The sequence below is a fragment of the Tasmannia lanceolata genome, unplaced genomic scaffold, assembly GCF_043159265.1.
Source record: "Tasmannia lanceolata isolate RefF3 unplaced genomic scaffold, GAP_Taslan_0.1 ptg000004l, whole genome shotgun sequence".
Taxonomy (NCBI): Eukaryota; Viridiplantae; Streptophyta; class Magnoliopsida; order Canellales; family Winteraceae; genus Tasmannia; species Tasmannia lanceolata.
Genome location: NW_027518681.1, coordinates 8,889,066 through 8,900,655, shown reverse-complemented (window position 1 = coordinate 8,900,655; position 11,590 = coordinate 8,889,066). Strand labels below are relative to the sequence as shown.

Sequence of the window (11,590 nt, the reverse complement as noted above, 5' to 3'; positions counted from 1 at the left end):
TCCCACTACTTAAAAGCTCCCTATCGCCCTCAAAAGCACCACATGTAAAATGATGGGAGATACATCATTTCCCTCTTTTACAAGACATTTATTCTAATACATAGTTAGTAAGCTTAATAATAGATCTATCTACAAGTCATGTTCCCCGTTTTGTATTACATTAACATAACCATCTTCCCATTTGCCCTTGTTAGTTCACTTAAAAATAGATTCACAACTCATGTTTCCCGTTTTGTATTAGATTTAATGATTTATAAAACCATAGTCCCCTATCTTGGCCCTGGTGCAACACTTATAAGTCATTTTTTGAAAAGGCAAGGGCAACTCCATTCTATAGTTGGAAAAAGGTGCTTACACAATATAGTTTTGTCCGGGCTACGTATTAGTCTCCACACGTGTCGATGATCTATATGTCAGTCGGTGTCATCAAAATACTCGAATTTTAAAACCCTAAACATTGCCCGATTCGGCCCGGTTCCATGCTATTTTCTCAATAAAAAACTCTCTCTCTCTCTCACTCACTCACTCTCTCTCTCTAAAACCAAAACCATCTTGACAATAAAACAACCTTAGAATTTCCCAAAATAAGAGGTTTCCTTGTGTAACTAAACCTCCCCCATTCGCTTTCCTTATAAAGCTAGTGATGTGAGAAATAAAAAAGGCATCAGAAATATAAGAGTTGGTGTAAAAAGGAAAAAAAGAAGCACCACTAGGAGCTAACCAAAGAACAGGTTCTTTCCAAATCTCTTACTTTTTTTTTTATACTTTTTTTTATCTCCGATCTTCCTCCTCTCCAATCCTTCATGTGGGTTTGTCATTTTTTTCTATTATTGCTTGATTATTTTAGGGTGTTTTGATTAGATCTTAATAAGTTTGTAAAGAGAGATTGATTTTGAGATGGGGAGAGGAAAGATTGTTATCCGAAGGATCGATAATTCGACAAGTAGGCAAGTGACTTTTTCAAAGAGAAGGAATGGATTGCTGAAAAAAGCCAAGGAGTTGGCAATTTTGTGCGATGCTGAAGTGGGTCTTATCATCTTTTCTAGTACTGGGAAGCTTTATGATTTCTCGAGCACCAGGTCAGTAAAATTAATCTTCTCTTCTTTGGCTCCTTAATTTCTCTTCATGTTTTTATTTTTTTCCTCATGACATTTTGAAAACTTCAAAAAATATTATGATTATCCCTATCCTATCTACAAGAAATCTATCCATGTTTTTATTTTTATTTTCATTTTGTTTGATGTTCTCTCTATTGATGTAGATTTGTTGTGCTTATTTGAGAGCATTAAAATAAAGTGAAAATAAGAGGCTCTTTCTTTCTTCCCTTAATTACATGAAGTTTGATAATATTCATGAGATATAGAGTTTCATGTTTAATTGATCGTAGAGGATGGGATATTTTTTGTGTTGATGGTATGAATTTATATAAACTGCATGGCATTTGGCTAACTTGCTTGTTAACAATTCGTGACCTTTATTATTGGGATATAGATTGTTTATTTCCTTTGTGACCTTTACTATTGGGAGATATATTGTTTTGTTTCTTTGTTCTTCCTTTGGATACTTTCATGAGAGAGTCTCACGAAATGGCAAAGTGGGTACGGAGGAATTTGTTTAAGGATTTTAGCTTACTTGGTTTTCAAAAAGAGTCACGGGTGTTTAAGGTATTGAAGGAAAGTATGGGACAAATTAATATATAATTGTTGATTGAGTTGCAGTGTTGCAACTTGCAAGAAGAATGATGTAAGTGGCTAGTGGGTTTCTTGTCTCCTTGACCAAAAAAAAAAAACCTGTTGTGCTTTTGCTTCAAAGTAAGGAAGATTGATGTCTTCGATATGGGCTGGATGTGTGATGGCTTTGTGTGGTTTATTGTGAATGGTAGATGGATATTAGAGTTCTTGAGTTTGAGGCTGGTGTAGAAGTTCTTGCTATATAGAAATTGTTTGATTTCTAGTTTTGATTCAAATAAGTTTCATTCTCTAAAGGATGGATATTAGAGTTCTTGAGTTTGAGGCTGGTGTAGATGGTCTTGCTATCTTTGGATTATTTGATATCTATTTTTGATTCAAATGGGTTTCATTCATTAGAGACAACGGATAGATGGGTAAACTTAGTTTAAGATGGGTGGGGTATTTTGATCATAAATAGTAGACAGAGTTACTAAATTCGAAATCCAAAGGGTAGGACAGTTTGGGAATAAGGTTGTTATGGGAGTAAATTGTATAAATACTAACACAAGATCGGCAAATTGGAAATGGGAGTAGAATGAATAATGTGAAGCATGGCTTTCTTTAGATGTTTTCGTCATGTGATGTTTTCTTCAAGGACTTAGCAGTTACCTATTACTTAAGAGTGGCTAGGTTTACCTTCGAATGCCTTTTTATTGTGCTAGAAAGGCACACGAAGGTCATGTGCTGTTTCTATGTTCTGATGTTGACAGTGCGGTTGCAATTTCAGTTTTTCCTCTTCCAGTAATTAGCATCTTTGCCATTGGATTTTACACCAACTTGGATTAGCTAATTATATAAAGATAAATGTTCATTTCACATCCAAGTGGCTTAAACAAATGATGAGAGATTATGTTAAAGTATAGGCACTACATTGATTTTTTTGTACGGGTATGTGTAGGCCATGAAATCTCAAAAGATCTTGAAAGGTAAAGTTGAAAGAAAGTAGAATTAATTAAGTTTGACAGACATTACTGGAACATGCTCGTATGATCCTTATCAAAAGCAATCCAAATTCCTACAAGCTTGATTCAATATTGTTTTTCAAGTAGTTCTTTCTGTGCTTTTGGTACTGTAGCTATTCAACTAGTGGATATTAAAGTTTTATCTTTGCGCAATTAATAGCAAAATAAGAGAGCTACTAACTCTCTGTTGCCCCAAATAGAATGGATCGTTCTGAAAATATGCAATTTTGTAATACATAAAACTATATGAAGTGGAGAGAGACAAACAAGGGGCCCATGTAAGGCTCCATTAAACACAAGAAGAGACACACAAAATAAAAAAAAAATAAAAAAAAATACATATATATATATATATATATATATATATATATATATATATATATATATATATATATATATATATATATATATATATATATAGAGAAAACGGTTCCTACACATATGTGTAGAGAGTTCTCTACACACTAGCTTAAAATATAGTGGGGGCCCACATTGTATGGGTGATCCAAGCCATCCATTTTAAAGGCCATCACATAGATAGGGTGTCTACAAAAAATCAGATCCATAGGATCATCCCAACCCTACGATTTGTGGAGGTAAAATGGATGTCTTTAAACCTTTACAAATTAGTCCATTTTTTGCCTCCACAGTTCGAATGGTTAGGATGATCCTATGGATCTGATTTTTTGTGGACACCCTATCTATGTGAGGGCCTTAAAACTGAATGGTTTGGATCACCCAAATAATGTGGCCCCCACTGTATTTTAAGCTAGTGTGTAGATAACTTATCTACACATATGTGTAGGAACCGTTTTCTCATATATATATATATATATATATATATATATATATATATATATATATATATATATAGACACACACACACACACACACACACACTACTACTACTACTACTAGCTAGAGAAAAAAGGAATTTCTTTTCTTTTTCTGTGAGATTTACACATCAGCATTACTCTTTTACCATTAACCCCTTTGCTGATATCTAACATCTATCTCCATGAGAAATTATTTGAGGGTAAAATCGTAATCTACATACGAAAAGTACCGACCCAGGGTACCTGTCTATCTACTACTATATAGCTAGAGAAAAAAAAAATTCTTTTCTTTTTCTATGAGATTTACACATCAGCATTACTTTTTTACCATTAACCCCTTTGCTGATATCTAACATCTATCTCTATGAGAAATTATTTGAGGTAAAATCGTAATCTACATACGAAAAGTACCGACCCGGGTACCTATCTATGACAATTACGAAAAAAACTACCAAGCCATATGACAATGACAAAAGAACTACTTTATATTACTCATGCAGGACACTTGCCAAATTTTGACGGATTCCGGGCACCTAAAGAGGAACAACAATTATGGAAACCTCTATCGATTGGAGGGCTAGGATCGGCCTATATCGATTGGAGGGCTAGGATCAACCTATGGAAATGATTTTACGGGCACAACCGATTGATGTTGTGTTCCATCACATGGACGGTTTGGATCAACCTATAACCCGCTATAGATCAGAAGGTTCGGATCAACCTATGAAAATTATTTTTGGGGCACAACCTATGTAGGCAGTGGCCCATCTAATGGACGGTTTGGATCATCCTATGGTACGGGCCATACCGTACATTTTAATAAAGTGAGGAGTGTGATCATCAAAATACGGTGAGTAGTGCCATTATAAAATATGGTAGTGAGGACATTAGCACTATATATAATTTAAAACCATCGTTGTTACTTGGATGTTCCCACGCGGGTCGGGTTCAACCCGAATTTGGGTTGGGTCGGGTTAAGCTTTTTCGCAAATCGGATTGGGTTGGGTTGGGAAAAATCAACCCGAATTGAAAACCATCGTTGTTACTTCAGATCTTCCTCATTCGTCACCAGGCACGGACCTTTGCATCTCTGGTTATCCGTTGCAACAGAGTATTTCATGGGGTTCCAGGGCCAGCTCCCCTGGATGGCGACTCTGAGTTATTTAGGTGCGTCTTGGTTTCGAGGCTCCTGTCTCCGGATCAAGAGGTATTTCGTACATATACATTCGCCACCCATGCTGTGAGTGGCATCATCATTTCGAGAGTTCCTTGGTAGAGCTCTCCTTCTCATTGTGGAGGTCTCAGAGGATTGACTGGGGGATCTCGCGTTCCTCGCTCACCGTCCTCTCGGGATCGGGGTCCACAGCAAGGCACAAATATGGGCTTGATAGAGGGTTTCAAGATTGGAAACGAGGCTACAATTGTGTCCCAATACAGTTTGCAGATGACATTCTTATCTTTTGTTCACATAGAGAAGGGAAGGTGTTGAAATTGAAGGCCATCCTTAGATGTTATGAATTTGTTACTGGGTAATGATCAAATTTTCAAAAATCAAAGGTCGTGGGTGTTCATACGATGCAAGGTCAGATTGAAGGCCTAAAAGAGTTATGGGAGTGATGTGTGGATGTCCTACAATCTACTAACCTTGGTCTTTCTCTGGGAACTTGTCGCCTGAAGAAAAGATTATGGTACATGACCGTAGAGAGGGTGGGAAAATGACTAGATCCATGGAAAAGGAATCTAGTCTCTTTGGGAAGAAGAATAACTCTCATCAAGACGGTGCTAGAAAATATTCCTATATACCAACTATCAATTTGTCAGAAGCTTAAAGCGGTCAACAATGCTCTCATAAGAAAATGGCTTTGGCGCTCCAGAGAAAAGTCGAATTGACTGTTGGTCAAGGTCATCGAGGGTAAATATGGGGATGTGCTTGGAAGATGGGAATCACATGATATATTAATTTACCAAGAGGGGAGTAACAATGTAGAGGGACATTATGAGATTTAAGCATAAATTCGATGGGGGGATTAGGTTAAGAGTTTATTTTGGGGACAAGATAAAGTTGTGGCATCACAAGTCGTGTGGGGACTCTCCCATAAATGTGGTGTTTCCTTACTTGTTTGTGGTTGTGGTTGATAAAGAGGCTTTCCATAAAGGATTGCATAGTGAGAGAGTGAAATACAGGTGTGACAATCCAAGAGGGGGGGGGGGGGAGTGAATTGGTCATTTAGAAATATTAGGCTTAATTAAAGGAGATTAAAAATTAATCCATTTAATTAAGCAGTAATTAGTTTTACCCTTGTTCAAATAGGTATATTAATAAACTGTAGGGATTAAACTTTCTAATCATGCATATTTAGCTAATCCTTGTTCAAATAGATATCATAATGCAATTTAGGATTTAGACATTTATCTTAAGTGCATTCACTAACCCTTGTTCAATTAAAGCATAAACATAAGGTTAGAGATTACCAATCACCACAGGTGTGAGAGAGTGAGAGAGAGAGAGAAAAAAAAGCAAGCATCCACAAGGCACAAGATTTATAGTGGTTCGGTCACAACTTGACCTACTCCACTCTTCCAAGTTTACCTCCTTGGGATCTCCACTAAAATGATGAAACCGTACACCCGACTCCTTCATCTCCAAAGGGAACAAACCCTTGCTTTTCCATTCTCAAGGGCCAAAGTGAAGCCCCTCGCACGAAGCCTTGACAAGGGAGTCAAACCCTTGCACATGATTCACCTTTCTTCACGGGCCGAATCGGAGACCATTTTCTTCACCTTTCTTTACGGGCCGAAGAGGAGATCCTCACATGAAGAACAAATAAAAATAAAAGCTCTCTTGCCTCTTAATAGGCGGATTATAACATTGATAGCTCACATTTACTCCAAGAATATACAAATGTAAAGCCCTATGAGTACCTCTTGATAACAAGTAGAAATAGAAGATCAAAGAGGTTTTTAGCTTTTGAAATAAAAAGTTGAAGCTCAAAGAGTAATGGGATTTGATCTTTCTCTAATGTTCAAAAGCTTATAAAGATAGGTTTTAATCATGTATATATAGTGTATTTGAAAATATGACCGTTTGGGGTAAAACTGTAAATAAATGGCTTGAAAATGTCAAGCAGAAAACGCCCCAACGGCTAGTTTGCTCGAACGTGGCGGTCAACCGGGCTACGACAGTCGCCTGCCCTATCGGGCGCCCTATTTTATTTTCAAATTTCTTACCGTCGCAGTCGACCGGCCAGATGGCGGTCGCCCGGCGAGCGCTAACTGTTTGCTAAAAAATTTGGCTCATAAAACCTATCCCAGTCGACCGACCCACCGCGGTCGCCCGCCCTAGACCAAAATTGGATTGCTTCTGTAGAAACAGAAGCACATCCGCGGTCACCCGGCTTAACCCGGTCGACCGGCCCGATAAAATTCGAGATGGCCTAGATTTCCAGGTTCCATCCTGCGGTCGCCCGGCTTAGCCCGGTCGATCGGCCCTGAGTGAAATTCCATTTTAATTTTAAAATCCAGGGGCTTTTGGGCTGTGGTCTTTGGGCTTAAATCCAAGGTTTTCAAACACATTTTTTGGTGTGCTGATGGTTTTCAAAGATGTAAAATGTTAAGTATAAAAATCATTTTGAAAACCTTTTGAAAGTGCATTTTACATAAAATCAAGAGGACTCCAAATACATTCTAAAAATAAGAACCTTGAGTCTTCTTGGAATGTCTTGGCTCCTTTGCACTTTCTTGGACTTCTTCGGATTGGGTGGATATCTTGACCTTGTCTTGGCTCTTGTGATATCCTCCAACCTTCACTGCATGTTGTGAGGTGCATGAGGTGTCACCAATGGCATGTTCAGCTCCAATCTCCTTCTTGACACTTGCTGAGGAACTTGTGGGATCTTCATGATGAGCTTCTTTACTTGAGCATCTTCAAATGATGATGACTCCAATGTAGGTGCAAGCTCTTTATTCCTTTGATCATTGATCCACAAGTCATGTGTTGTGAAGAGTTGTGTAATGACGATTATGACATGAAATTCCTCTATACAACACAACACTTCAAAGCAACACATCAGTCCATAAATGCTAATCAATTTGGTTTGCTAGCATCAAAACAAGAAGGTAAGATGAATGATTAACCCATGAAAACCCTTGGGCTTACAGAGAGGGATCCCAATGTATTGGAGTATTAATTTCATAACAAACTTCTTTGATAGGAATTTGGATAGGGTGACCCACTTTCTTGAGATATTGCAGTCTGTTTATATGAAAAGGTCAGGGGATGACTCTAGAGTTTGGATCTGGACCTCTTCTGGGACCTTTAATGTTAAGTATTTCTACCACCAAATCACTCCTTTCCCTGCCCCCTCTTATATTGCTAGAGTGTGCAGCACCCTCAGCCCCTCCCAGGTTTTGCACATTTGGGTGGACGGCTTGCCTCGATAAAAACCTCACTGTAGATCACCTCCGTAATCGCAATATGCTTATTATTGATCGTTGCGCCCTTTGCGTAGAGGCGGGTGAATCGGTGGATCATATATGTTCATTCACTGTAAGTTGGCAAGGTATTATGGGGTAGAATTCTGGAAAAGTTTGGCATGTCATATATATTTTCTGAAAAATTGAGCAAATTGTTGGAAAGTTGGCATTTTGTTCCAAGGCAGATGAAAGGAAAGATTCTTCGGAAAGTGATATTGCTAGCCATGCTATGGGTATTGTAGAAGGAAAGGAATAGTAGAGTGTTCATGGAATAATAAAAAGCACAAATTTCATTTATATAAAGATTCTAGTATTGACGATTGCATGGGTGTGAATCCTTCCCTCTTTCAGGTTCGTCTCCACATTCGATCTATGGCATGGGTGGAAAGAGATTTGCTGGGAGGAGAGCAAAGATCAATTATTTCTCAGGAATGGTGCCCTCCTGAGCCAGGCCACTTGAAGATCAAATTTGATGGCTCTAGTCTGGGGAATCCAGGGCCATCTGGGATTGGGGGATCCTCAAGGATGACACCGGATTGACTGAGTGGGATTTTTCAGGTGCTATCGATTTTGCAGATTCCAATGAGGAGGATGTGCGAGGGATGTGTGAGCGGTTGTCCAAGGAATAAGGAAATTAGAAACCTCTATACTAAACAAGGTTATGATGGAAGGTGACTCACTCAATGTGATCCGATGGCCAAAAGGCTCTACACAGTCACCCTGGAGGTTTGCACAATAGATGGATGTGATCACATATCGTATTGGAGGATCATTGATTTTTCATCATGTTAGAAGATCGGCTGATAGAGAGGCTGATAGGCTTGCCAGAGGTGGAGTAGATAGGGCTTCCTTCCATTTCTCTGTCCTTGAAGGGTTTATCTTTTCGATACAATAGCCCTATCTATTAATTCTTGTTCTGACTATCTTGGTCCCGGGGCTCTCTCCTCTTTTCATTTCTTAATACAATCCATTACCATTCCCAAAAATAAATAAAAAATAAAAAAAATCAAAGAGATTATGATGGATATGTTAGATTGACCTTTTTTTGGGTCTGGTTGAGTTTGAGTATGCTAGAGAAGTTGAACTCAATCTCATGAATGAGATTTTCATTTACCACTAGAACTGTACCCACCGGGTAGCCTCATCAGATCAACAACTCAGATCACATTGACACAAAGTCATGGTCATTTTTGTTCGTCAAGAAGAAATCATCATACGAGTCTATTTATTGAACATTACTTTCTTTTGATACATAATTTTTTTACGAATTTACTCCTCATATAAATGCTAACTCTCACCTTCATTAGTTTTCACTGCTTTTTTTTAACCCGGAATTTATCTAGGAACCCGGGGTGGCACTCGAAATTTTACTGTTAAGAAAGAATACTCAGAAGAGGAGGACATAGCACCTTGCCTCTAATCCATTAAGAAGTAAGAATAAGATAAATAAAAACCCTTTACTCTTTTACAAAGAAACCAAAAAATATATATATATATATATATATATATAGTGAGAATAAAAGGTTGGTCGGATCTAAAAGCTCCTCTGAGAGTGTGGCCCATTCCCAAAAAAAATCATTATTGTGTGTCACAAGCATGGTTTTAAATTTCGATCGAAATCCGAAATTTTGGACCGAAATTTCAGATTTCGGTGGCGACCGACACCGAAACCACCAAAATCCGAAACGGTCATTTATTTCGGCCGAAATTTCCTAATTTCGGTCAAAATTTCGGTTTTTCTGAAATTTGACCCAAAAAATCTGTTTTTTTTTTAAATTAATTTAATATTGCACTGAAACTTCGACCGAAATTTAATATTGAATAAATATTGGTTTCAGTTTTTGTACCAGATTTTGACCAAAATTTCAAATTTTTAGGGTCCGAAACCAGTACCGAAACCGAAATTTTAAACCTTGGTCACAAGCATGATTGGCTAAGCTGTCTGCAGCAAAATTGCATTCCATGAAAATGTGACTAATAAAAATCCATAGTAGACAGTACGTCTGTTATCTCTTATAAAATATAGTGAATCAGATTTACAAATCTGTTCTGGCGAGACATTATTTGGAAATCCATATTTGTGAAAATTACCTTCACCCTCGCTGCAGCAGCAGCAAGACATCCCCCCCCCCTCTCTCTCTCTCTCTCTCGTACAACATAAGCATGAGGATGATTGATGTGTTTTGTATCCAAAACTCAAATCCAAATCCAAAAACATGAGGTATCCAAAATTGGCCTTAGTGACAGAAACATATCCACACCACAATATCTACCTTCACCATATGTAGTTTGCAACATTTACGCATATGTCGCCAATTATTGCCTAATTATTGCAAAATGGAGACGGATATACTCGGTCGCTATTTAATTTTTTAAATAAAAATAAATTTATTTTAAATTTTTAAAAATAATTTTGAACTTTTTAATATTTATTTATTTGTTCTCATATGGGTTGGCCTCTTAACCATATCATTTTTTTGCATGTAGAAATCTAGTGTATATGAACAATTATGTCTTCAAAAATTAAATAACTATCAATATATACATTTGGGTACTAATACCAGCACGATGTTTTCAAAAAACACAGAAACATGACCAAAAGGAGTCAACCATGTCATCTACACGATAAATCTATGCTCCCTGCACAATAAAAAATAAAAGAAACACCAGTAACATCCCTGCACAATAAAAAGCAAACAATACATAAGTAACATGCAACCAAACAAAGACATGACTAGTAATCATGGCCCAAAACATGAAACAAAATCCATTGTATTTGGTAGAACAGCTTAAATAGATACAAAGCATGCACAAAATTCATGAGTGCACTATTTTCAAACCTTTAAAAAAAAAATTAACAGTTATACTTCTATAGTGCATAAAAACTAATCATGTTCTTAGTTCCGGTTTTTCCACAACTTTCATTCGATATGAAGAATGTGTATGGATCAGTTTTGAACTATTTGGAACATTTTTGTATAATTTTACCCTGCAAGTGTTCTATTTTTAACTAAATTTTAAAATCAACTCTATCTTTTAAACTTCTAATGTGCATATAAAATATAATTCGAACGTAGTTCTTTTTTTTATTTTTTTAGTTTCTTTCCACAAATTTATTTAAATGCCAAGTACTTACAGTAATTTTCTTAAGGCCCTCGAAGAAAACTAACCAAATCAGAAAATAAAAAATCATTGAGAAAAAAGAGATAATTTTCTCAAGGCACTAGAAGAAAAATCAACCAAATTATAAAATAAAATAAAAAACCATTGAGAAAGAAAAAGATCCTCCTAGGTTGATTTCTAGTAAAGGTTTCAATATTAAGTAAAAAAAAATAGAGATTATAAAGTATCATCATTGGAGCATTACTGGCTGACAACCTCCATGATAATATTTTAGAATAAAAGTTCAAGTGTGAAATATTAGAGTCTACTGGACTCATTTTTTCAATTCAAACTCTCTTTGCCCAATCAATTAGACATTTGGAGTCTACTGGACTCAATTTCTCAATTCAAACTCTCTTTGCCCAATCAATTAGACATTTGGAGTTTGATTTAACAAAAGAAGGTTCTTGTAAACCACTTTCCAACA

General features: G+C 36.9%; 1 protein-coding gene across 1 annotated transcript in view; it reads left to right on the top strand.

The window, feature by feature from the left end:
• Positions 1–580: 580 nt before the first annotated feature.
• Positions 581–11,590, top strand: part of LOC143876237 (MADS-box transcription factor 23-like) — a 48,392-nt gene continuing 37,382 nt past the window's right edge. The window contains exons 1-2 of the mRNA XM_077377961.1: positions 581–731; positions 862–1,079. Of these exons, the coding sequence (XP_077234076.1) occupies positions 898–1,079 (182 nt within the window). The 5' untranslated portion in view covers positions 581–731; positions 862–897. The remainder of the gene's footprint in view (positions 732–861; positions 1,080–11,590) is intronic.